Here is a 27,708-nt window from a genome sequence, read left to right as displayed (position 1 = left end):
TCCTGTACGTGTGATTATCAAAGGATCACATGAGATACATTGCTGAGACAGTGCCAAAGTTTTCACGTGTAACCCAATGAAAAGGGAAAGCAAACCCGGGGCAGTCATGTGTGTAAATCTTCAATCTTCAATCAACCAAGTATAGGCTACACTACAGTAACTTCAGTAAGTAAATAGGCCTAACGAGTAGACTCTCTCCACCAGTGAAAGTGCAGCAGTTGGACAGGCTATTCTGTGAACCACAGTGAGTAGGCTACTGTACCAATGATCCCATTCAAAACCAAGGCAGGGATAGCAGGTTTATTTGTTCAACCATCACATGCTCACAACACTCGTCACAAAGAAAACAGAGCGCATAAGACAGTGTTTCCCAAACACAGGGATGTCGGGAGTCCCGGGACCCATTCTTGGGTTGCAGACCTGTTTTTATGGGACCCAAGTTATCCTGTTTTTGTTTTGTTTATTTTCAAAAAAATAAATAAAAAATAAATCCCAAATTATTTTCAAATACATTCTACACATTTTCAGAAGTTATCCAAAAAATTATAATCCTTAAAAAAAAAGAAAAAAAGAAAAAAAAGATTATTTTATGTATCATAAGTTTGGGTCACAGGGAGACACTGAATTTCTCTTTTGAATATTGAGGCAAAAGGTTTGGGAAACTTGTCTTGAGCATATCAGCGCCACTCCAGCAAGTGAAGATAATATACTACTTCCCCCTGGTGGAATTATTAAGTACTGCTGACAGACCTATGAAGGATGTTAAAATGAGCTGTAAGTGATATTGTTTTGTTAAAATAAGTGTAAAATATATCTATATTCTGATGGCAATCATTGCTCAGGTGTTTAGTAACAGGGTATCCATATCTCCAGATCTCAACAGAAAATACTTTCCAGTGAGAAGAGAGAACTCATGCAGGATACTGGATACACAACTGATATTGGAAGTTATGAAAAACAATGTTTTAAAAATAAAACATTGTTTTGACAAGCAAAAAAATATATAAGTTGATACATGGGTTATTTCTCCTGATTGGATGAAATCGGTGTCCCATCTGATCCCATTTTTCTGTTTAGTAAAAAGCTAGAGAGACAGGGTGACCCCTGTTTTGCAATTTATTCTATAGTAATAATCATTTAATACAGAGCTAATAGAGGAAACAGAAACCTTTGTATTTGAACCCAAAAATATCACTTACAGCCGCTTTAACTGGCAGTGAACCAACAACAACAAAAAAGAGCATACTTGTAATTATTTGAAATACTTATACACAAAGTAAATAATACACCTAAGATTGCTGTGCTTTGAACCCGCACTGATTGAACAGAAGTGCAGATTGTCACCTGGAGAAGCATGTGGACATCTCTCCTTGTAAAAAGAGAAAAGCTCACTTCTTCACTATTAGTCCACAACAAGTACACTCCAGTCTCCGCAGAGAGGTCGCCTCGACCTCTGTAGCCACTAGCCAGCATGTGTGTGTCCATTGAGAGATGTGGCATCCTATAACCAAAGTGTCCTTGAGCAAGACAGTTGCAACCCTCACTTGGAGTTGACCACTTTTCAACCTGGCGTCCGTATTTTGGAAATTCTTCGTAAATAGCCTATCTACAAGCTATTTTCAAATGGCCCGCAGTTCAAACTATAGGGCTTTAAATGGTTAACGCGTGAACGTAGAAAATGTTCCCCGGGCCGTGTGGAGCGCCCCTTCTTGTTTCCACGCTGACCGACCTCCGTGCACGGGTTGAACGACCTTCATCTCTCTACTGGAGCATCTGTAGTGACTTCATTTCTTGGAGAGGAACTTCATCTTGTTTCCTATAAAGCATGATCATTTTAAAAACATAAATTTATGTTATTTCTTTGTGTGTTGTTGTTTTACCTCTGCCACCTGCGGAGAGCTGGCCTCACAGTCACACATCGACACATGATGCTAATATTGTGATAAAGCGGCCGAGGGAAACGGAGGTTCCTTACCCAGGCCTTTCAGGAACCTGTTGACCCGACGGTGCTCGTTGTCACGAATGGACTCCAAATACTCCTGGACCCTCTGCTCAAAGAGCCCTGGAGAGAGAGAGAGAGAGAGAGAGAGAGAGAGAGAGAGAGAGAGAGAGAGAGAGAGAGAGAGAGAGATTTAACATTGCAGCTGATATTAAGTGACTACGTGTTGCGTTCTGTCTGTGTTTTTGTGTTTGTCTGTTTTTTGTTTTTGTTTATGTTATGTTATATGTGAAAAAATTTATTTGAATGCAAAAATGTAGTATGCCAAAGCAAATTCTTATGTGTATTACACAATGGTTAATAAAGAAATCTGAATCTGAATCTGAATTACTTTATGTGCTGCTGGTTAGTTTAACCTATAATAATACTTAATCAGTAATTATCAGTTATTACTCAGTTAATTCTCAGTAAATGGATGTTTAATGTATGCTTATGCGCTAATAATATAAATCTGCAAAGTAAAAAGTAACTAATGAAGCTAAAGAAAAAAGTGCAATATTTGCCTTTTTTCTCTTCTTCCTTTTTAAGGAATTCAAATGCCCTTTATAATGTGTTTCATTTGCATAATGTTTTATGTAAAGCCCATTGAATTGCCTTGTTGTTGAAATGTGCTTGTGCTATGCTATGCAAATACATTTTCCTTGCCTTGCCTGGAGTAAAAGTATAACATATAAAAAAAATGTGAAATACTCAAGTTGAGAAGAAGTTCAGCACTTGAACGCTGCATAAGACTCAGAGCATCTAAAACCCCCAGAAGGCCTAAAAAGGCCGCTCAGCAGTACCTCTGACGACCCGGCGGTGGAGCTCTCTCTCCTGGATGAACCAGCCGAACATCTGGGTCTCCATGAAGACCTCCAGGAAGCGCCGCAGGCTCTTGGACGACACAGACTTGCGGAAGCCCTCGCGCCGGAAGGAGCACGGCGCCGGCGAGGAGGATGATGAGGAGTAGCCGTCCTCGCGGTCAGACACCACAAAGAGCGGGTAGTGGCCCACCAGCTCCACGAAGAAACGGACGAAGGCCTCGGATACCACGGTGCTGTCGGAGCTGGAGTCTGGGGTGGGACGGCAGGTTCATTTTAAAAAAGAGAAAACTAAATAAATGACTTCACCTTAGAGGTGGGACGTTCGCAAACGAATCGAGTCTTTTGAACGGCTCTTTGAAATGAACGATGGGATCCGGTTCGCAGGATAGGGAGGGAGCCGGCCGTTCCTTTTTTTGAGGGAGGGGTGATTCAAATTCAAATAAAATTATTTAAGTAAAATGATCAATACTGCAATATAGAAATACTCTGCTACAAGTAAAAGTTTGGAATCAAAATGTAGGCTACTTGAGTAAAAGTGCAAAAGTATTGGTATAAGTATTAATTATGCAGAAGTTTTCCAATTAATAAAAAAACATTTGAAAATCGCCTGGTGATGCATTGTGAGCTTGTAGATCAGCTATTTTCAAATGGCCGAAATCTATATATGGCCGAAATGTATATAGGGTTGAAGTGATTGTAATCATAATCAAAATCTACAAAGTAACTAGTAACTAAAATGAGACAGTCTTTTGAACAGCCATAAATCCCATCTCTACTTCACCTCATGAACCCTTGTGTCTTTATTCTGGGAATGTCCTGAACGTAAACAGGCGAATATTCTGTGAAAATAACAGATCTACCAAATGCATCAATAATACGGCATAGAATTGTGGACAAAATCCTATCCAATGACAACAACAACATTCAAAGTTTTGGGTCTGAGAGGCTAAATCTCATCAAATGGTGGTCCACGATATTCTGAATGAATAATTGGACCTTTGATATGAAAAGGGTTGAAAACCACTGATGTATCTCCCTGGCCACACCGTAAGTGCTGCGGTTAACGAAGGTTACGTCATGCGTTGCAGTCTTCTGGTGAAATTCTCCCAGCGGAAATAGCACCGTTTCATGCCGTTTCAGCCTATGGTCGTAACCAGGCTTTTCTCATCGGAGATGAGTAAGCCTGGCTACGCGAGGCTACTGATGTATTGGGTTTGAGTTAAGCAGCACAACACCTATTCCCCTCACCACTGGGTGGATCTCCTCCTCTCTCATTGGCTAGCTCCCTCCTCCTCTCCAGGACATTCTCCAGGGCTGATTGGAGCTTGGAGGGCAGGATGGTGTCTTCATCTTCCAACTGCAACCAATCACACGCTGTGTTATCTATCACCAGTGGTGATAAAAGTACTCACATGTTTTACCTAGAGTAGAAGTATCAATGCTGCAATGTGGATATACTCAAGTAGAAGTCCCGTATTCAAAATGTAGCCTACTTGAGTGAGTAGCGGCATCAAAATGTACTTAAGGTAACAACAGTAAAAGTATACTCATAGTTCCATTTCACAAGTTCAAAAAGTGTAGAAGTAAAATTATTTAAATTTGTAAATACTGAACAAAGTAAAAAAAAAAAAAATCAAAATTGCACTCAAGTACTGTACTTTACCACTTATTATCACTGGGACGCGGAGATGTAATGTAAAATAACCAACAACTTGTTCATTTAACTCTGACCGTGTAGATGTGACACACCTGTCTGAGCAAGCGACTGTTTCCCAGGTCCACCACCAAAACCTGTGGAAGGAAACATTAGGTTCAGCTTTTCGTCACTGTCAGGCAGAAACCTCGTATCTCGTTCAAGTTTCAAATGTGTACGTTTTCTTTGCAAAGTAAAGCTCTGCTTCATCATACAAGGCCGTCGCAAAAAAGTAGTGAAAACTGCAGATCTACAAGCACACAACGTCCTGCGGTGCGAGGCGTTGTGTGCTTGTAGATCGGCTGTTTGAAGCAATTTTTTGGAAATAGTCAAAAACGGTCAAAATCTTTCACGATTCTGATGCGTAGTTCAGCTATTCTCACTATTCATCATAGGAGAAGAAGTAGGGCTTAAAGGAGTAGTTCACCCCCAAATTGACTTTTTTTCTATTGATTACTCACGCCATGGAGACTTCAATAATATTGTTATGCATTTGTCGACAAACTTGATCATAGTAAATTTAAAATCATTGTAATCGAATTATTGTCTTAGGAATGCGACAAAAAACAAAAAATATTATTGAGCTCAAGTGTCCATGGCGTGAGTAAATAATAGGAAAAAAGTCATTTTGGGGGTGAACTACTCCTTTAAGGGGATAACATGTTTGAAAAACGTGTGTGTGTGTGTGTGTGTGTGTGTGTGTGTGTGTGTGTGTGTGTGTGTGTGTGTGTGTGTAGGACTATGTCAAGCCGTTAGTAATGTCGGACCTCCTCCAGGGGTAGTTCGGTCAGCTGGGGCAGGGAGCTGGACAGCAGGCCCACAATGAAGGGCGTGGGCGTGCACACGATGTCCAGCATGGCTGCGGGCAGCACAGGGATGTAGGTGTGCTGCCACACAAACGGGTACAGCAGTGCCACCATGGCGTGGCAGCACTGGGACAACGTGCTGCCAAGCAGAGCCAGAGAGAGAGAGTGTGAGCCAGTGGTGGAAAAAAAGTATTCATGTTGTTTACTTAAGTAAAAGTATCAATAATGCAATGTAGTAATACTCTGTTACAAGTAAAAGTCCTGAATTTGAAATACTGGAAGCTCGGCCGCGGCCGAGCGTCTAGTCAGGGGCCGGCCAACTCGGGAACGATTTAAATATTATTATATATTATACCATTATACCTGTTGTCATAGGACCCGTTTTGACCATCTGTTTGCCTGTGTCCATTTATACCCATACTGTATATGGAGATATCTGTATCTGTCTGCGTCCATTTTATGTTCATATATGGAGATCTCTGCAGGCACAGTGCCGGTTCCGGAAAACATTGATGTCAGACATCAGCTCCGCAAACAGAGAATCCGAACCTTTCGCGCCGGTTCCGGAAAATCGTGTATCGGGGTATTGGCATCAAAATGCCAATACCCCGCATCAAAATGTACTTAAAGTACAAAAAGTAGAAAGTAGTCATTGTGCAGAATGTCCCATTTCAAGTTTTCATCTTAAAAATCTTTTAATAATAGCAGATCTACGAGCCTTTTCCCACGCATAAATTGCTTTGCCAAAAATTGTCGTTCTACAAGATTTCGACTTGGCATCCCTATTTTAGGCATGCCTCTAAAGTTTCCAAAAACATTCAGGATATTTCAAGAAAAATACATACAGTACATAGGGAAAATATCTGATCTAAAAGCTCATAGCATGAGCTTGCGGATCGATGTGACGCATGTTGTGATCTTGCAGATGGGCTATTAGTAGATGCCACCGTTTTGACATTGCCCTATTATTGCACCACCAGTAGGCGCCTGCTATAGGCAGAACTTTTTAATATTATTCCTACAGATTTTGGCCAAACCTCACGCAAATCGGTACACATTATCTCTATAGTGATGAGATCAAGAAGGATCTGTGCGATTCTTCATAATCCATCAACATTGCTGGCCCACAATGACCTACCTGACCTGTGCTCCAAGGAGCACTTTTTCTAGTTTCTTACTCTTACCACGCGAGGGCGCCGTCACCTCAAATAAACCCAGTTTTTAAAACAATTCCCCATGGTATCAACATTTCCCAGGAAGGAACCCTACACACCAGCATAACTCTTTAATACACGTCATCCCGTTCTGCATTCCTGTCCTCGACTACTGTGACCCTGCTCTATCTGGCTCCCACTGGGTTTATCCCCCCAAGAAAACAAACTAACTGACCCTGGTAAAGCTTTTCAACAGCAGGCTTCCCTCAGAATATATAACCCTGTGGCAAATTCCCCCGGACCGAATTGGGACAGCCTTAAAACCTACTATTACAAGCAGATAAAAGAATGCAGTGAATGTCTGGACCACCCACGGGTATAATAACTCAAAGATATATGTAGATCTTACATTACGTTACATTATGCTTTGTTGTTTTTCTACTAGGACTAAAAGGGTTTGATATGCATTAGGCCACTGCCTCCATTTTTATATGATTTTTATTCCTGGGACCACAATCTACATTGTACAATCCTTAGTGTTCATTAAGTCTGAGCGAATTCAAAACCATTTTAAATGACTGATAGTTCCTAACTATTCATCGTTTTGCTAGGGACCCCACTCAAGGACCGACCGGACCCCTAGTGGCATAAGAGATAAAACTTGAGCTTCTACGGAATCTATGTGATGCTTACACAGACACACAACCAAAGATAATACAAAAGATTGTGTGCGCACCGACCTGAGCTTGTCTGCGGTGAAAATGACCCTGCGCTCCAGCAGCAGAGAGCCCAGCACCTTGAAGAGCAGCCTCAGGCTCAGACAGGAGAACAGACACTCAAAGTCCACGTGCTCCAGACGTGAGTCTGATGGACGACACAGCTCCATCGTCTGGGGAGACAGAGAGACAGCAACAGAGACACAGAGACACAGAGACAAGAACAGAGACAGAGAGGCATTTATGTGCCCTGAAAGCCAACAGAAAGCTGTTCCACTGCAGATCTAAAAATGGACACCGGGGCAATGATTTTCTTATAGAGCTAAAACACTTTTAACCGAGTGAAAATAACAAACCAAAAACCACAGAGATTGAATTATTAATTATTATTAGAGATTGAAAGGGAACGAATATATATTATTCGTTCCCTTTCCTGTTGTACCTTGCTCTTACTGTACTTACTGTACTCTGTACTCTGTTCTTGTTTTTTCTTTTTATCTTTTTCATATTTCTCTGTAACTTTGTAAATAACCTTATACTGCTGTGCTGCCTCTGGGCAACACATTTTCCCCCTTGGGATAATAAAGGTATCTATCTATCTATCTATCTATCTATCTATAAAAGACAAATGCAGGGTTTACAAAGAGAGCAAAAACGTTGCGTACGTTCTGTAAAAAAAACTAGAAAATAAACTTTGATAAAAGTCCCATGTGGGTCTCACCTCAGTGCCTGATCCAGGCAGGAAGGTTTTGATGGTGATGGTTTTTCCTGGGGCTGGAAACTGGGCCTCCATTATGGCTCTCATGAAGGGCTGGACCAGCGCTGGAGAGAGAGCCCTGCGTCTCTCCACCTCATCCAGTACCTGGATGGAGGACACACACACACACACACACGCACGCACGCACGCACGCGCGCGCGCACGCACGCACGCACGCGCGCGCGCGCGCACACACACACACACACACACACACACACACACACACACAAACACAGTAATGCACACAGTGGGTCGGAAGCCAACGCTGGGTCGCGGACCAATTTTTAGGGGTCACGACTACACGTCTCCTTTTTTCCCGTTTCCTACATAAAAAATATAGGTATATAATAGGTTATACAGGCTTTCAACGAGTGGCATTGGTGTGGACTGGCCTTAAGGGGCATCCTCAAGTGGATGAAGTGTTTACCTTGGAGAACAGGTTGAAACATCCCAGGTGGCTCACAATACAGTAGACCTCTGGAAGACGCTTCCCTTTACCGCTGGGCTGAGATGGGGAGGTCGAAGATAGATAGAAGGATGATGGCGAAGAGGAAGAATGGAGGACAAAAACAGAACATAAACATACAATTCCATGCCCTGCAGAACATTCTGTACTGTATAAAATTGGAGCCAATAAAACACTGATGTCACACACACGTGCACATACATCACATCATTCACTGACGCGCACGCACGCACGCACTCAGTCACACACGCACAAACGCACACACACACTTCCTCCCAGACCAGAATCTGAGACTGGACGCATTTTCCCACAAGTGCGTCGGCTATTTGGGCTACAGTATTTTCTTTGTTTATCCAGCTGACACGTACTTGGTCACTTCCTGTCCAGTAGCTCCAGAGAAGAAGAGGAGGGGGGGAGCCACAAATAAATAAATGTACAGGAAATGTATTAATGATGTGTTTTTTTTCTTATTTACCAGTAAACGCCGGCAGTATCCGAACCTTCTGCTCCCGTCCTCGCCAGTCAAAACAAAGGAGAACATTTCGCTGCACAGAAAGAGCCAAAGCAAACACACAATATCATCGCTGTCGCCTGGAAACCTTGTATGTCCAAAACCATAACTTTTCAGGAAATGGGGGGAGAAAAGAACTTGTGTTCCAATGGATCCAATGTGGCTATTATTTAGCTCTTATTAATGCTTTTCATTGGTTCAATATTTATAAAAACTACAGATACACTTCACCACATTTACTTAAAAAAAGATCTGTCATACTATAGGGAATCATTTACCAAAAACAAAACAAAAAAGCACACCTAGTGTGAAGTAAGCAGTGCCATTTATGAGTTAATTTCATTAAGCGTCCCGCGAAGCATGGACAATGTGACCCTGGGCATACAACAAACTTTGCGCGCTTTGGCTTAGAATGGAGCTCACCTGGGGTAGCTCTCCACAGGCTGCCAGTCCTTGGCGTCAGGGAAACAGAACTGAGGGATGATCCTCAGCTGGTCTTCTGTCTCCCTCATGAACTTAAAGCTGCGTTCCAACTGCCAAACAAATACAGAAGGGATTAGTTATTAGAGATTCTGCGGGAGAGCGAGAAAAAAAAATGATACCATCGATTCCATCCACTGAAGTGCTGAATCTATCTCAAATTCATAGCATGGCTAATTGTGTACTACTGTACCAATCATTTGCTAATGACATTTCCAGTCATTATGCCATGTTAAAATTGTTCAGGAGTTACGGTGGCGATGCAGAATGCATTGAAGTATCAACACTCATTCCTTCTCTGCTCCGATACCTTTACGGGGAACTGCTGTGTGACCTCCGGCAGGTAGGGGCCGCCAGCCTTGGGCCTGTGGAGCGACACAACCAGGAAGTACTCAAAGAGCTGCCGCTGGAGGAGCTCCTGTTTGAGTGTTTTATCCAGAGTGCTGGGCCTGGTGGCGCCGCTGCTGTTGAGGTGGCCCTGGCTCTGGTTGGGCTGGCTCAGAATGGACTGGACCGACACCAGACGCTGCCGCTCTGCTGCCAGGGAGAAAGGGAGGTGACTGATGATATTTCATACTTAACCACTGTTTAAAGTTTTCTGAAGAAAAATAAATTATGTTACTACTAGCTCTGGTCCATAGCCAAGTTCTAGAACGCTATGGACCAGAGCTATGTTACTACTGTACAGTATCAGCGGTGATGAAACTTTTTCATGTCAAAAATTATATGTATTTGGCTGCCGACCCTCCATCTCAAAATATCTTGCTCCAGGGAGCAAGATATATATATATATATATACCAGTAAGACTCCCTAATCGGGAGATAAGCGACCGTTGGTCGCTTATCTCCACAAATATCACAACCTCCACCTCTCACGTCATACGGGTAGCCATAGTTACACCTGGAATGTTGAATCTCCATATATGGAGATAACCTACGCATCACACAAAGTCTGACCTCACCAGCCCATACTTGGGCATGGACGACTTACATCTCCATATACGGAGATGGCCATATATGGAGATACGATGACATCACAGAGTCCACAGCTGATGATGTGGCGTGATGTCATACAATACACAAACAAGCCCTATATAAAGGGGCAATTCTCACCAGGGAAGAGAGCATTGCCTGGAATGTTGAATCTCCATATATGGAGATAACCTACGCATCACACAAAGTCTGACCTCACCAGCCCATACTTGGGCATGGACGACTTATATCTCCATATACGGAGATGGCCATATATGGAGATACGATGACATCACAGAGTCCACAGCTGATGATGTGGCGTGATGTCATACAATAAACAAACAAGCCCTATATACTGATGCGATACGATGACATCACAGAGTCCACAGCTGATGATGTGGCGTGATGTCATACAATAAACAAACAAGCCCTATATACTGATGCGGAGATATGAGCAGGGCAAAGGTGTGACGTGTGACGTGTGACCGACCGACGGACGGACGGCCGGTGGAGGTTTTCATAGTAAACTGCTCCCTGACGGTCGCAATTAAAAGATTTGTGCATTTCACCCACTCTCAGAGTTAACAATGACAGCGTAGATTGGGGTCTCAAAGATTAAAAAAATAAAATAAATAAATGTTTTGCAGCAAAACGGGAGTCCGTGCCGTGTCCTGATGCATATCAAACTGGGGGTCCTTGAAATTAAAAAAAGGTTTGAGAACACATGACCTCTATACAGTACACCACACCACACTGTTGCAGGCAAGATACCTGCAGAAGCATTGTCAAACTATACCTTTCACCCTCTCCTCCACCTCGCTCTCTGAGTCGCTGTTGTCATCTGTAACTGCAAAGAGACAAAGGGAGAATGTAGCTGATGAAAAGACCCCACCAAATGTTGAAACCAGGGGCCATCACCATGCTGGCTTGTGGTGGACATTTTTGTCAAAATGAATTTAAGACAATAATTTGACCAGAAACGCATAAAGAGATAGCCCTCAATGACCATAACAGATCTGTAACACTGAATGTACTAATGGAACGTACACTCTCAGTGTCATGGTGGTCCTTGCAAATAAAACATTTTAGAACCACAAGTAATAGTGGACTGCTAATGTGCCATAGTGTCATAGTCAATAAGTGTCATACATATTTGGAAGAAAACCTGGAGGCTGACATTCAGTGGGCCTAAAAGGGACTTGATGAAAATAAGAACATCATAATGGTGTGTAAAAACAGAAAATTTGCCACAAACTAGACCAAATCTTGCCACGGTTTTCCCCTGGTTGAAACGGTGTGTGCTGTGTATTATCACGTTCTCACCTCTCCCTGAGCTGGTCTCTGCATAATGGTACACTCTTCTCAGATGTTTCTTCCCAATGCGAGCCTCAAAGATACTGTTGATTTTCAGTACAACCTGTTGACCAGAGTTCAAGGTTCAAGGGTTGTACTTTATTGTTACATACAGGTACATAAGAGTTAAACCTATGTTGGTTTGGCTTCATTCAGACAATGCAGCAGCATATACAATAACAGCAGAATAAAATAATGTAGAACGATTTAGAAAAAATCACACCCGTGTGAACTGAGCGGTGGTTTACCCACCTCATAGATCATGTGTACCGATTTGTGTGACATTTGAAGAAAATATGTAGGAAAAGGAGCAAAAAGTGTGTTTTGGAGAAAATTCAAGATGGCGGAAAATCTATCCTGGCGCAAATGGGCGTGGCCTATATGGGGAGATGCGTCTTGACCCAAGGAATCCAGGGAAAAAAAGAATTTTAATTTTCCGATCTACGGTTCAAGAGTTACGGGGCAAAACGCAAAGTGGGCCGTTATAGCGCCACCATGAGGCCGAGTGATGTAATTATTTTTGGATTCATTCTTAAAATCATTATGAATCTCCTCTCCGAGGTTTGAAACTGTAGCTCCTATGGTTTACGAGAGAAAAATACTTGAAAGTGATTTCTTGCATTGTCCCATTATAAGTCAATGGGGACAATTAAGCGTCGTTTTTTGCCGATTACGTCGGCATGGTAAGGCGGATCGGAACGAAAGGTAATAGCACACCATTCCCGGCCGAGCCGCACATTTTGATGTATATATTGCGCGAGTGGCGTAAATGGTGCGGCACTAGTTACGCGCCGAAGTTTAGGCTACATACAGACACGGACGGACGGACGGAGACCCACACACACGGCCACGTATAGGAGCGTTGTGACCACCGCTCAAAAATAGTGCAAAAAGAGAGAATAAAGAGAGCGTCATCAAATGTATGTGTGCATAAAAGTTTGGTATATTGTGAACACCAACAGCATTTTTTTCCAGTAGCTGCTACCTAACTTTGTGTAAGAACTTCACAGTACCGGTATATTCTATGTGCAACAGGTTAGTATTGATTTAAATCAGTGATTCTCACATTTTTCATGTCAAGGACCACATGTATTTGGCTGAGTGAGCTTGTGAGCTTGTCTCGATGCAACTGTATATTAACTAATTTTGCTGGGGGGCCCTTGAAACCTCTTCAATGACACAAGGGGTCTCCCAGACCCTGCTTTGAGAACCCCTGATGTAAATAACTCATACACTCTTGTGAATGCTGCATTGTAAGACGGAGTATTTGGAGTATAATTGATGCTGTTCTGATCCCATCACATCTGTTGTTGATTTCTGTTCTTTTATACTGCCATCTTAACAGTTTGCACGCAGGCACGCACGCACACACGCACACACACACACACACACACACACACACACACTAGATTAGAACACTAAATACACAAGCCCAGGTGTAGGAACATTTAGCATATTTTCCAAGGACAGGACATCAACAATCTCCAGTGAATTATATTTTTTGAGGGAACTACGGTGATACTTGAGGGCCATGTTGGAGTCAGGGGGAAGTTGACTGCCATGATGAATAATTCTTTTCTGATACCAGTGATATAAATATCTCACTACTCATGATGAGTGAATGACGCGTTTGGAATCTACAAAGGAATCTTGGCTGACACACTGGGTCTGGGACACAGTCCAGTGTACAGTAATTCAGTTTTGGAATGCCAAAGTCACTGCATGTGCACGGTAAAAATCAATGTTAATTTGTCCACGTGTAACTCCAACAGTGTACAAATGTAACCCTTTGGCTACATTTGTACACTCTTGTGTACACTCGCGCTGTGACTCACAGTGCGCCACAGCACGTGAGTACGTGTACACACACTCAAACACACACACGCGCGCGCACGCACCGTTGGTATCCTGCGGCAAGTCCTGTTGTATGTGTCCGCGGGGAGCCAGGGGGCTGGGTTTTCGGGGGTGGTGCAGGGGGTGGAAGGGGGGCTGAGCTGGGGCGGGGAGGGCAGCCCCCCAGTGCTTCCGGTGCGCTGGTGCTGGTTGACCCTGCGCAGGTCCAGCAGCTTGAAGCTTCTGTTGGAGTTCTGCCTGAAGAATCCCGGCCTGGAAGCCTGCACAGTCAAATCCCAGCGTTAATACTGTATATAGACTGGTTTCCTGAGCACTCGCCGCCATCGCTGTAACAGCAACAGCAGCGAGTAGAAGTAAAATGATTGAAAATGGGAAATACTCTAGTAAAGTACAAATACTCAAAATTGCACTTAAGTACAGTACTTAAGTAAATGTAGGCTACTAGTTACTTTACAGCAATGGCGGCGGCGCACTCTACAGGGGAGCGCTCAGGAAAACGGTCTATACACAACTCCCATTTGTCCCTCTCTGAATTACAAATGGATAAATTAACAGAATGTAATAGGGCTGTCACGATTCCGATTCGAATCGAACCGAAATTGACACAACTTGTTAGGGCATAAAACCCCAAGTTTATATTGTTTATGTTAAACCTTTTGTTATTCTCATTCTCATTTGTTATTCAAATAAAAGTGTTTTTCTTTATAAATCAAGACAATAGCCTAAATTAATAGTCATATAACTCTCAGTGCTGAAAAAAGGAGGTTTTAAAAAAAATGGTATATCCTATATTATATCGAAAATCAAATCAAATCGGATCGAATCGTGACCATAGAATCGAAAGTTGAATCGAATCGTGGATTCGGCATATCGTGACAGACCTAGAATGTAAGGATCATATCGGTGTCGGGCAGAATATCTATCTCATCCACGAGCTTGTAGATCTTCTACATTTGCTACTTTTTTTTTTTTTTTACTTTTTTTTTTGGGGCTTTTTGCCTTTATTGACCAAGGGAGGTCCAGTAGACTGACAGGAAATGGGGAGAGAGATGGGGAGTGACATGCGGTAAACGTCGTCCGGATCGGGAATCAAACCGGCGACGCCGCGGCAACCATGCCTATGTGGCGGTGCCTATGTGGTATGCGCCTTGACCAGTAGGCCACCGGACGCCCTACATTTGCTACTTTTGAATTTGAATCCTGAAAAGTGACAGTTTTGGACACTTTTCAGTTTTTTTACGACAATATCGTAGTATGTTTAGCATCTTTAAAGGTTGCTGACCTTGGTAGCGGTGTCGGCGCCAGGAGAGGAGGGCAGTGACTGCTGGGAACTCTGACTGTCCACCTCAATGTCCTCGTACGGGTTCTCTTTAGATGAGTCTGTATAAAGACAGAGGAAGGAAAATATACTGTTCAACTCATAGTTGTTGTCGTCGGGCAGAAACCTTGTATCTCCATACCTCAACTTTTCAATGCCCTACTTCGTCGAACTAGAAGTGAAAATAGCCACAATAGCCGATATAGAAGCTCACGTCGTCGTCACAATACATTGCAAACTGGTAGATTGTTTACTTTCACAATTTATTTTAGTGAAAGTGGTCTGTCTGTGGGTTTTTATATATATTGAACCAGCAAAATGTAGCTAGCTATCTAAAAAAAAAGAAAAGCAAGCAAGTAATAACTACATTGGATCCATTGGAACACATGTTTGTTTTTGTTTTTGTTTCCTGAAAAATAATTGTTTGGACATACAAGGTTCCCACCCGACATGCATCACATCACGTGTGTTCATGTTTTCTTTCCAATCATTGTTTATGATTGTTTTCCTGCATTTAAAAAGGGACATATAGCTGTTCTCACAGTGGGTCTGAAGGGGAACCCCAAGGGTCCTGGAGGATTTCCCAGGACATTTAAAACTAAAAAAAACTAAAACAATGCATAGCCTAAAATGATCTGCTTCTATTTTGTTTCCTTGTCAAACTGATGACAAAATTATCTATTTGTACATCTATGTTGGGGTCCCCAGTGAAACGTTTTCAGAACACTTATATAATACAATACACACACAATGTTTATGAGTGACACAGGCATTACAGTACATACAGTATATACAGTAAAAAAAATAACAGTACAAGAGTGAATATCTATGAGCTCTGAGCTTGTGAATTGATTGAACTGAGCATAAGTGAAGTAAAAGTGGTTAACTGTGTCTGTGCGTTTTATAAATAAATATTGAACCAATGAATAGTACTAACAAGAGCTAGTGACTAAATAATTAGAATAGAACACAATACAATGGTGTGCGACAGAACCAAATGGACCCAACCGGGACCATGATTTGACCCACGGGTGGCCCACAAACGACTTTGAGATTTTCAAGCGGGCCCTGACCCAGAAAAGGTTGAGAACTGCTGTTTTAGGACAGTAGAAAGAAATCAGGTTTTCTTAAGGCCTGAGGATTTTTGCTGTGTAGAAGAGAGGTTAAAGAGAGGTTTCTGACCGGGTATGACTTCATAATGATGATAATGCTCCTGTGACAGTCTGCGAGAGAAAAGCAGATCGCTTGGCGGATGATGAGACTCTGGCAGGTCTTCAGACTCGTAGGATTTCCTGGCAAAGTGGTTCAGTAAAACAAAAAAAGTATTAGCAAGGTTAGTGCAGTGGTTCTCAACCTGTGGGTTGGGACCCTTAAGGGGGTCTGCATATGATTTGGGGGGGGGGTTGGGTCCCCAGATGAAATGACAATTTCAGGACTTTTAAGGCCTTTTTTTTAATACTTAAAAAAGAAAAAGACCATCACTGCATCAAAAGTAATCAAACTATACTATAAGAACTGGTCAAACATTGGCCACACAGAAACACAGCATTTCTCACAGCATATAACATATTTTCTATCAAAGATCATTTATGCGAAATAAGTCAATTATTTCAGCTTATGCAGTGAAATATACCTACGGCACGTAGTAAATTTGAACCCACCCACTTACACCTACCTACCAGCTCAGTGGCCTTGTGGTTAGTGTCTGCCCTGAGACTGGGAGGTTGGGGTTCGATCCCCGGCCGGGTCATACCAAAGACCCAGTGCCTCCTTGCTTGGCACTCAGTATCAAGGGTTGTATTCAGGGACGTGCTGGGCCCCTGATTCAGCCCGGGAAAAAGAGTTGCAGAGGCCCTCATTGCGTGCTATAGAGAGATCTCTCTCTATAGCGCTGCTGCTACTCAAAGATTTGCCATTTCAGATCATGACAAGTCACAAGCCAGTGGGCCAATTACATGAGTTATATTTTGTCGTTGTCGGGTGGAAACCTTGTACAGTATGTCCAAAACCGTTTTGTATTTATCATTTTAAAAATGATTTAAACTCGCAGTCGCAGTGCGAGGCGTTGTGTGCTTGTAGATCTGCTGTTTTCACTACTTTTGTGCAACGGCCTTGTATGATGAAGCAGGGCTTTGCTTTGCGAAAAAAATGTACAAATTTGAAACTTGGAGATACAAGGTTTCTTCCCAACAGTGACTATTTACTTTGTTGGCCGCCCAGCCCCCAAAATGGAACAAAGGCCGACATTTTATTTGTATTTTTTTCCTAATGGCCGGCCTGGACCGGCCGGGAATGAACCAGCCGTTCGGGAGTTGTCCCGCTTTTCCCAGTGGCCAGCATGTCCCTGGTTGTATTGGGGGTAAGCCCCTGTGACATACAGTACTGGCGTCATGTCCAGGGGGTCTACTTGTACATCAAGATGCCTCACACCCTATGGGCCTTATGACTCAGCAAGGCCTACTTATTCAGTCTCTCCCTCCGTACCTGTTGGCGGTGTCCCGGTAGCGGCCACCCCGGGGTCTCTTGTAGCCCCCAGCGGGGGGCTGTGAGGGGGCAGGCGGGGGCGAGATGGATGGCAGCGGGGGTAGATTCCTCCCGGCGGGGAGGGCGGGGTGCTGAAAGGTGCGCTGGGGCTTTGGGAGCGGGTTGATGGGCGGAGACCCCGGCTCGGTGTAGAGGTGGTGACCCCTGCGCCGTCCCTCGTCCCGCGTGTCACCACAAGGACTGATCATGGATTCTATCTCCTTCCTCTTGGCCTCCACCTGCAGAGCATGATTTGTTTTAATGTGTGTGTGTGTGTGTGTGTGTGTGTGTGTGTGTGTGTGTGTGTGTGTGTGTGTGTGTGTGTGTGTGTGTGTGTGTGTGTATATATATATATATATATATATATATATATATATATATATATATATATAATATATATATGGTGAGAAAATGTCCTCAGTTTTTTATATATATATTATATATATAAAAAACTGAGGACATTTTCTCACCACGTTTTCACTGAGGACATCTCACCAAGCTCACCACGCATTGCCATATTTTACTTACTTCGCTTTTCGGGATTCAAATTCGAAAACCTCAAAAGTGGCAGATTGACAAGCTCAAAACGCTTGCAGACCTGCTACTTTTGTGTGACATTGTAGTATGATCAAATAGGGCATTAATTAAAAAAAGAAAAACACACAAATATGGAGATAAGAGGTTTCTGCCCGACAGCAACGAAATTCAGTCTGACCACAAGCAGAAATAAAACATTTCCCCACTGGCCACAGAAATGAATGATGGGGTATCAACATCACCTGTTTGTCTCTGCTCGGTGGGCAGAAGTAGTTCCCCAGTTCAGCCGGGGTTTTGCCGTGGTTCTGTGCATTCTGCTCTAGTTTTCGGAACAGGGTGAACACGGCTCTCTTCTCCTGGTCGCTGCGCTCCGTCGTCCGCCTGCCATCGCTCCTCTTCAACGTCCCTGTCGGGGACAGGGACGCCTCCACCGGCTTAGCGGGTCTCGGATCCTCAAGCTTTCCTACATTTAGGGGGTTATTAATCAAACTAATCGATATCACTGATCAATAATCAATAATTGATTTTAATAGAAATAATCGGTCAGATTGTTTGACCATAGCGATAAAAGCTGATCTACAAGCTCACAACATGGCACATTGCAATGAGTTGATATTGTTGTGTGACACTGTTCTAAGTGGGGCTTACAGTAAGTGGTTAATAATATATTTGAAGCTTCAGCGTTAGTTTATGCAGGACACAAGAGTCTTGCCCCTCCCAGCTGTAGTCAGCTGTCAGTCAGCTCTGTTCTCATACCTCATTCACATACTATCTGTTGGTCATTACGTCACACTGCCACTCCAATCAAAGCTCTCACTCAGTAGGGAAGGCTCCTTTAAATACGGCTTGCTTTCTCTACCTATGCTTGGTTTCCGAAGCATCGGACACTCGCTGCTATAGCTGCCTCCTCCACCCCAGCCTCCACCTTCGATCAGTCTGGCTAAGCTCAAATATTGTGATTATGTGACTAAGTTATGTGTCAATGTATTGCTGCTATTTATTGTTCTGCTATTGTATCCCTATGGGGGGTCTTGCTTAGCATTCCCTGATTTTGCTTAGCATGCTCAAAAAGCATGCACAAAATTCAGGGAACATATCCGAATGTGGAGCCCTTTAACGCCAAGATTAACTGTATTCCATTTATGCAATAAATGGTTAAATCTACTTTGATGTGAGTGTAGGTAGAGTGATCCCTACCTGCATTCTCCTTCCCCATATGGTCCAGCTCCACAGGCGAACAAGTCCTTGAACCCCAGAGCTTTGTGACGCTCTCCTTCCCATTGTTGAGCTTTTCCACTCTCCGGCAGTTCTCCCCTCTTTCCTTACCACAGGGTTTGCCATCGCTGTCCATGGATTCAGCAGGTGAACAGGGCCTCGAACCCCCGACCCTTCCTAGGTTCTCCTTCCCAGGATTCTGGTTCTCTTTGCAGGCTGTGTTGCTGCTTCTCTCACCTTTTTGGCTCTGGCTGGGCTTGCCATCATCATGTCCCTTAAACACTAGTGTATGCTCCAGCTGGACCGGCGAACAAGGCCTTGAACCCCAGGGCTTTGAGGTGTTCTCCTTCCCAGGATTTTGCGTCTCTGGGTGGTACAATGCCCCTCTCTGGTCCTCATGGGGGTTACTCTTGGTCTTTGTCAGTGATTCTGTCCTCTTCACAGCACTGGTTGGGCTTGGCGAGGGCGATGATGATGGTGGATGTGTGGATTCCTTGCCCTCCCACTGCGAGATCTTCTCCTTGATGTTGGCTCGCTGCAGGGTCCTGGAGAAAGGTGGTGGAAGAAGTACTCAGGATGTTTGCTACGTGTAAAAGGCCATTATGATAAGGTATATTGTATTAACATACTACCACACAGATTGTACAATTGTATTCACAAAATAAATACATTAGATAGAAAAGTACTAGAATTCTAGTACTTGAGTAAATGCACTTAGTTACTTTACACCGCTGCTGGAGACCTTGCTTCCCACTGGCGGGGTGTTCTCTGAGCCGTGAGGGTCCGTGGTGGACCACCTCCTCTGGGACATGGTGGGCTTGGTGAGGTTGTCCAGAGGGCTGAAGGGCAGCTTGGGTGTCCCCTCCTCTGTCCCACGGCCGCTTGCTTCGGGTCCGGCAGAAACGTGGCCACGTCTCGCTCCAAAATCCCCCCTCTTGAACCTGAAGCAAATAAAGCAATGACTACTGGTAAAGAGGAGGAGTCCAGCGCGCTTTGCAGCCCCCAGAAGGTAGAAGAGCTTGTCAGTGTTCAACAGGGACAACTTGCACCAGAGAAAATAATAATAGGCCTACCTGGGAACTTCGGGAGAGAGAATACCCAAATAAAATATACTGGAACACTCGACTGTTCTGCACATGTTTTATCGTTTGGAAGGGATGACTGACGTGTCGACTTTCGTCTTCCTCAAGAGTCAACACTCAGAGTCAACACTCTTGAGGAAGATGAAAGCCGAAACGTCAGTCAGTCCTGCAAAACAATAAAACGTGCAGACCAGTCGAGCACGCCAATATATTTTATTTGGGTAGCCTCTCCTGATGTGCCCAGATAGTATTATTTTCTCTCAAGGAATACATACTGTAAATGCATTGTTTATTGCTGTGGTTCATTTTCATAGGGAAAACCCCCAATTGGCCAATGTATTTGGCTGCGGCCATCTGGCCATCTGAAAATACTTTGTGCCAAGGACCCCCCAGAAGACAAGATTTGTGATAAAATAAAATGTGAAAACTTTGGAATCATTCAGATTATTAGATCTTTTTTTTTAAGATTCCTCAAAAATAGCAAATCTATCGGTTGTGTTACCGGTGTTGATCGGCTATTTTGAATAGCTAAAGTATACAATAATGTTAAAGTGGTTAATCTGAATCTTGTGATGATATACTAACTCATTCTGCTGCATGGGACCCACTGGATCCCTTTCAATGACCCCTGGGGGTCCCCCACGAACACACGTTGAGAACCAGTAGTTTAATGTACTTAGTCGCCAGCCTCTCCTCTCCTCCACTATTCTCTCCTTAACCCATTTAGGCCTGACCTAAGTTTTCTGCTACATACTGTACATGTACTGTACTACACTAAAATGTGTTCCCGGCCTGAATAATACTAATACTAATATTAATACCTATATAATCACCTTTAACCATTTAACTACCTACAGTATGCCCTTTCTTCATGCAACAACAGCTGATCTACAAGCTCACAACACTGAGAACCACTGAGTTAGTTGTTTATGCTTTATAGTTGGGGAACATGAATGTGCTCAGCAAGTCTCATGGCAAACTGTCCATTACATTTTTTAGATAACTGAAAGGCAAGTGGAAAGTTTGGTGGCCCTAGACTAGAGGAAAGGCCATTGGGTCACCAACATTAGTAGCTTAAAGCCCAAATCACATATAATCGCAACTCCTTGCAACTCCTTGCAACAAAACAGTTTTAATGACACTCCATACCAACTGCCATTGGGGATGATGGTCGCATGCAACTACTCACAACCATTTGGTCCCATTAAGTTCCATTGAATCCATTGTTTGCAAGCATTTGTTTGGCACGAAAAAGACCCGTTGGGCTGGCCCCACAAAATGAAAATGGACCTGGAAAAGTGTCTATGGCCGTTTTAAGCCCAAGGAGTGTTCTTCGTGCAAAACAAATTCTTGCAATGGATTCAGAATCATGAAAACACCCTAGTTAAACCCCTCACATGCTACTTAAAGCAGATTTTTTTTTTGTATTTGTTCCTGCAGTAAAGTTAATGGGACCCCAACTTTCAGCAGCTGTCAAAAATTCCCCTAGGGAATTTGAATTTCAAACTTTAGATCTATACAAGACACATTGGTGAAGACATTTCTTGATAAGGAATTTATTCCCAGATTTGACATTATTCTGATAGAATTCCCTGACTAAAGGAGTTACATGGTGAATCATTGGTGTGTTTTGGGCTTAAGGATCATCCTCTGGGACCATAAAGGTGCACTGCTAATTTTCCATCCAAGCAAGTATATCTCAGAGCCCTGTGCGACTGTCTTGGGGGAGAATAATGCCCAGATCACCAACCTTACAACAGTCCATTACATCAGAGGTTCTCAAAGTAGGTAAATTTGTTAGTCACAATCACTTTAACCACTTTAACACTATTTTATATTTTGGCTATTCAAAAGTTACCTATGAATATTTTTAACACAAATCTTCTCTGGCACAAAATGGGTTCACAGCGTTTTTTGGGAGGGGGTTCCTTACTTTGTACTGTACACAATTCCATAGCGAGACTAAAAGACTGCATACTAATGGAGCCCCAGTGAATTCCCAGTACAGCTGATGGGACTGCCTGTGAAGGGACATGTCAGAGCTTTTTCTGGCGTCAGTGGGAAAATCCAGGCACGGTTTTAAGTCTGGGAGTGAAATGCCAAAGGACAGGCCTGTGACCGGACAGCACTGTCTCACCGACCTCTCTACGTAAACACATAGTTGGACTGGGGCCTGCTTCATCAAACTGTTCGGTTTCAACAAATAAATGAGAGGAAATGGGAAGGCCTAAGTTCAAAGACCTTCAATGACCATGCAGCTACAGTAGCCTACTTTGTGTCCAAATTATGTTTGTTGGTTCCAATGAGAGGAACCATTTTCAAGGTGCAGTAAGTGATTTTGTTGTTGTTGTTGTTAGTAACAGTAATAATTGCTAGTATAGAGTGTTTGTTCAGTAACAGGTGTGTCCCTGTGTCTCCATGCATTTTCAGGTCAGGATACTAATTGTATCCAACCAGGAGAGAGAACTCATGCAGGATGCAGGACAAAGTGATGACACAAAGAAATAAACACAATAGAAACTGGAATAATTCAATCAAATTAAATCTGATAAATGGGATCTCTCTCTTGAGGATGAAATCGGCAACCCAACTGAAAATATATTTTGTGATTATTAGAGAGCTGGAGAGATGGGAGACATCCGTTATTGAACAAAGTAACACTCTATATAGCAATAAAATACTGAATATAGAATAGAATAGAATAGAATAGAATAGAATAGAATAGGATAGTTTGTACTGTAGATAGAATATAGATCTTTTCCTTTTTTAAAGAAAACCCTTTTGTTTTAAGCAAAACACATCCCGTACCTTACCTTTAACATGTATGCTTCCTGATGGATATGGAAACCATGTAGGCCTAAATAAATCCAGGCATTGCAGATTACCTACAGATACTGTGTTGACAAGCTCTTGTATCAAATGAATCCTCTGCACCGTAAATGTTTCCCCAAAATGGAACTGTTAGAATGAGAAAATGATTAATTTTGGAATATTCAATTGTCCTGTTCAGTCCTAACCTGTTGACAGTGGAGTAGATACAGTCTTGTCCAGCAGGCATCCTGCTAGCAGCCGCCATTGTTGCAGTGCACCTGAAGGGAAGAGAAAGTATGTCAGAGGTGTCAAGTATGAGACATAAGTGCTATGCTGCCTGTACAGTATGTGTGAGAGAGACAGAGACTGACAGAGAACGAATGAGGACGAAGAAAAAGGTTGGACACCGAAACATTTTCATCCTCCCTGTCTGTTTCAGAGTTGAATGTGTTAATCCAATTCAAGTCTTCTTTTGTAGCCCTTTTATTTCTTTTAATTATTCATTGAATTCAATTCAAAGGAGAGCTTTAGTGTTGAATGGCCTATGCTGCTTTTCCACCCTACAAAGAAGCATTACTGCAGGTCTGGAATAATCTAATACATGGTTTCTCAACTAGTGGTCCAAGGGGGTTAGCTTGATTTGTAGGCCTTCCTTTCTGCATACATAGCACCCAACCACTTTGATTAGGAAGCAGCCCGCAATGTTTTATGTTTAACAGTGGATATCATATTATAATACCACGCTGTGATTTACCCACAGCTGGAGCCTGGTAGCTAATGGATACATTTATTGAGGCCAGCTGGACAGACTGTTGACTACGTCAGTGCAGCTCCCAAAAGGAGTTCAACACACATTACTCCAGGGAGTAATGACTGAAGGATTACCCAGTTAGATACCAGATCGTTGTGAACTTGTAGATCTGCTGTTTCCATTGCATGTCACTGGTGTGCAACAAAGTAAATCAGGCTTTACTCTGTCATCTCTGCTCTCCCACTTTATCTACTACTATATTTTTTATTTTCCTCCCTTTGTCACTTCTCCAGTTTTTCTAGCTCTTCTCGCCTCTCTTCTCCCTTCTTTCCCAGAGCTGTTTCAGAGTTCAGTGACCTCTCAGATAAAGCTTTGTATTCAACAGTTCTTCTTCTTTTTCTTTTTTTTATTGATGCGAAGCCAAGTGCAAAAGCACACGGATGACATGTGGCCTCTCAAAGCAGTGCTTCTCAAACTTTTATTAGGCCACAGACCTCCCTTGAACTCTGACAGCGTAGAAATGGAACCTATGGATCCCATTCGTATACACTCAGGGTTACAAACCTGTACATAAGTGTTTGATTGATTCCTAACTATCAATCATTTTATTCTGGGGATCCCCTGGAAAAGAAAAACAGGCTGGAACGGCCAGTACCTATAGGCTACTGTTGAAGAACAGCTCTGTTTTATTCTGTAGTCACAATAAATATAAATAGGTATAGGACTATCACACCATAAAATATAACCAGTAAGACGCTTAAGGGCGAGAAGCGCCATCTGTCTCGGCCATCTGTCTTGGCCATGAATCCCTTTTATGCCCATATATGGAGATCCCTGCTCTGAGTATCTGACATCACTGTAATGTTAACTGTTTTTATGCCCATATATGGAGATCCCTGCTCTGAGTATCTGACATCGCTGTGATGTCACCTGCGATGTCACAGTGATGTGTCAGGGGAACCACAGTGGCAGGCGTTAGAGATACGGTCAAGATGTGACGGTTCACATACTAAACTGCAACCTACGGTCGCAACAATATAACAGTACAGTAATTCTGAAGCATTTTAATTTCAAGGACCCTTAGTTTTTACCAAAATCCCCTAAGACCCTTATGTGCGTTTAATCTGTGTGAGGAGAGATCTACTGTACATCTTCCTTACCTCTTTGTTTTGCCCAGATCCTGTGCATTCATTGCAGGGATGGAAGCCAGTCGCCTCAGTAGAAACCTCTGAAAGAATTGTATCCATTGGTGTAACTTCCAAGCAAGGTGATCCTCACTTTTCTAATATGTTATTTTGTTGCGGCTTATGTCCAATCTGCCTAGTTAGTAATGAAACCGGTTGTAACGTATCCTACTGGTTTATTATAATGTGCATGTTTCCATAAAGCGGTATATCAGATGTGGTCTTCCAAATGAATGAGAGAGAGAGAGAGAGAGAGAGAGAGAGAGAGAGAGAGAGAGAGAGAGAGAGAGAGAGAGAGAGAGAGAGAGAGAGAGAGAGAGAGAGAGAGTTCAAGTCCCACCCCAAAGTTTACTGTTTTTGTTACCCCTGCCCCCTTTCTCATATCTATCTCTCTCTCTCTCTCTCTCTCTCTCTCTCTTCTCACTGCATGAACTGACTTCCTCTCTCTGTAGGCCCTATCTTTTTGTCTTTCCCCTGATCTCTCTCTCTCTCTCTCTCAATTTCAATTTCAAACGCTTTATTGGCATGATAAAATATTTCTTACATTGCCAAAGCATACATATAACATAAAACAAAGCATAACATTGGACACAAGTGAACCATAAACATCCTAACAACAATAAATAATAACGAAAATAAGTAAATAACAAGCAAGCAAGATACAAAGATAACAATATGACACATTTTTATCCAGATGTACTTGGTTCTTCTGTCCACTGGCTGTCCCTCAGTTGATGACAACTCCACACATATTGTGCAGCCAAAAAGTGCCTCTGTCTCTGCCTCTGCCTCTGTCTGTCTGTCTGTCTGTCTCTCTCTCTCTCTCTCTCTCTCTCTCTCTCTCGTCTAAATAACAAATTTATATTTTTCTCACTTAAGTGTTTAACTACTTACTACACAGTACAATCCTTGGTGTTAATTTCACTCTGAGGGGGTACAAATTAAACCTTTTGTAACCCCTCAGAGTTAAATTAATTTGAATTTATGTATGCTGGGCTGGCTCACACCAATATACATGTGTAAGTGACCAGGCTGTTGCATGGCTAAGGTACACCTGTGCTCTCTCTGTCTGTCTGTCTGTCTGTCTGTCTGTCTGTCTGTCTGTCTGTCTGTCTGACATTGATTTATTCTCACAGTTTCTTTAGAATTGAAGTTTTGTCTCTGCAACAGAGCACAATCAAACAAGCGCTATAGGACCAGTGGACAAACGGTTTCAATACTGCTACTATTCTTTGATTATTCCTTTTTGTCCTTGCTGTGTTGCTTCCTTATTGTTGTTACTGTCTTACACAAGGCGTAAAAACATAGAAATATATATCAATAGAGCATAGAGGTGTAGTCATTCAATAACCATGTTACCATACATGTTACATCATTTCCCTCCAAAACCTGTGCTGGAATTGACATGCCAACTGTGTCTGCTCCACAGTTGGCATGTCAGCTGTCGCAAATGTCCCATTTGAAGTAGGTTTAGTTTATTCTGTAAACCTCTGATGATCAATAATGAAATATCTAACAAGAGAGAGAAGGAAAAGAAGAAAGGAAAAAAAACACACACACACACACACACACACACACACACACACACACACACACACAAAAAAACAAAAAAACAATGCACTGTCCAAACTGTCCAAAACTCGAACTCGAACATAGCCTATTAACCACAATATAAAAATGGCAAAAGTAAAATAAGTATTATATAATAATCACTACTATATCAATATAGGAAATATTAAAAGTGACCCCTCAAGACAGATAACAGACAGATAATATTATTTAACCAATTAAGCCTTATTCCGAAGTTGGCAAACATGGCACATATACGCTAACAAAGCTTGTAGATAGGCTGTTTTTATTTTATTTTATTTTGTCCCATATGATGACATTTCCAAAACAGGGACACCAGGTTGAAAGATGTTTAAAGCCTACACTTTACCTTCAAATGGTGGTCAAGTCCAGTGGTTGATCTCTGCAGTGCTGTGCCTGTGCCTGTGCAGTAGGGCAGGGCAGGCTACTGTGAGTTGTTGAATGTGTGTTTGCGGTGAAGGTTTGAAACACACCACGTGCAAGACAAGACAGCCAATATGGTTGGCCTGTACATTGGCATAGTGACAGGTGACAACTGGACAGCTGTCTTCTGTTGGCTTCTGCTGCCACTGTCAGCTGCACGCTGTTGTCTGCAATTCCACCCCTGGCCAGTTGGTGGCGGTAACACACCATTAACCAAGGGTGAAGCGATGGTGGAGTGAATCCTCCTATGGTTTTCCAGCTACACTGTTAATTTATGAATTTGTAAACTCACAGAGTACAAATATGGGTCCCTTTAGTTTTGCAATTTACGATTTAGTCATTTCGCTGCTCTTATCCAGACTCAAGAGAGAGAAATAAAGAGAGTAAGCATGAACCCCAACAACAAGGTAAATAGTCACATAAGAGTGTAGCCCTAGTCTGTGATCTTAAACACTTTGTGTAGGCTAATATTCCAAATACACAGCTAGATCGGTCCTATGCTATGCCCCACGGTTAGCAGAGTGATCTCCGCGGCACTTTAAGCAACCGTGCTACTCTACTTGTGTACTCACCCAATAATTAATTCCCAAGACTTGGAGTCAGATATTGTCTGCTAGTTTCATATCGCTTGGAAAGTTCTGGCAGAAAACATGATTTAGTCAAAAATAACTCCACTTTTCCACAGGCTTCACACGGACGACATTCTGGGC

General features: G+C 42.7%; 1 protein-coding gene across 3 annotated transcripts; it reads right to left on the bottom strand.

Moving 5' to 3' along the window:
* Nucleotides 1-304: 304 nt before the first annotated feature.
* LOC308308634 (DENN domain-containing protein 2A-like) lies at nucleotides 305-27,046 on the bottom strand. 3 transcript variants are annotated; one of them, XM_080754069.1, is made up of 24 exons: nucleotides 26,925-27,046; nucleotides 24,962-25,029; nucleotides 23,257-23,328; nucleotides 19,880-20,098; nucleotides 19,140-19,702; nucleotides 18,185-18,405; nucleotides 17,367-17,644; nucleotides 16,065-16,174; nucleotides 14,847-14,944; nucleotides 13,609-13,824; nucleotides 11,681-11,774; nucleotides 11,154-11,204; nucleotides 9,696-9,922; nucleotides 9,329-9,438; nucleotides 8,870-8,939; nucleotides 8,356-8,433; nucleotides 7,893-8,033; nucleotides 7,196-7,344; nucleotides 5,263-5,440; nucleotides 4,552-4,593; nucleotides 4,051-4,159; nucleotides 2,782-3,051; nucleotides 1,976-2,062; nucleotides 305-1,816 (listed from the first exon to the last, which is right to left on the bottom strand). In XM_080754069.1, the coding sequence occupies exons 2-24, from the start codon at nucleotides 24,991-24,993 to the stop codon at nucleotides 1,785-1,787; spliced, it is 3,447 nt and encodes a 1,148-aa protein (XP_080610195.1). In that variant the 5' UTR covers nucleotides 24,994-25,029; nucleotides 26,925-27,046; the 3' UTR covers nucleotides 305-1,784. The 3 variants fall into 3 exon arrangements, with proteins under 3 accessions (XP_080610195.1, XP_080610194.1, XP_080610196.1); XM_080754068.1 differs by lacking the exon at nucleotides 26,925-27,046 and having other exon boundaries at nucleotides 24,962-25,093; XM_080754070.1 differs by lacking the exon at nucleotides 26,925-27,046 and having other exon boundaries at nucleotides 9,696-9,919; nucleotides 24,962-25,093.
* Between the last annotated feature and the right edge of the window lie 662 nt (nucleotides 27,047-27,708).

This window comes from Nannobrachium achirus (genome assembly GCF_963921795.1).
Source record: "Nannobrachium achirus genome assembly, chromosome: 23".
Lineage (NCBI taxonomy): Eukaryota > Metazoa > Chordata > Actinopteri > Myctophiformes > Myctophidae > Nannobrachium > Nannobrachium achirus.
Note: the sequence above shows the minus strand (reverse complement) of the source record. Positions and strands in the feature narration are given on the sequence as shown.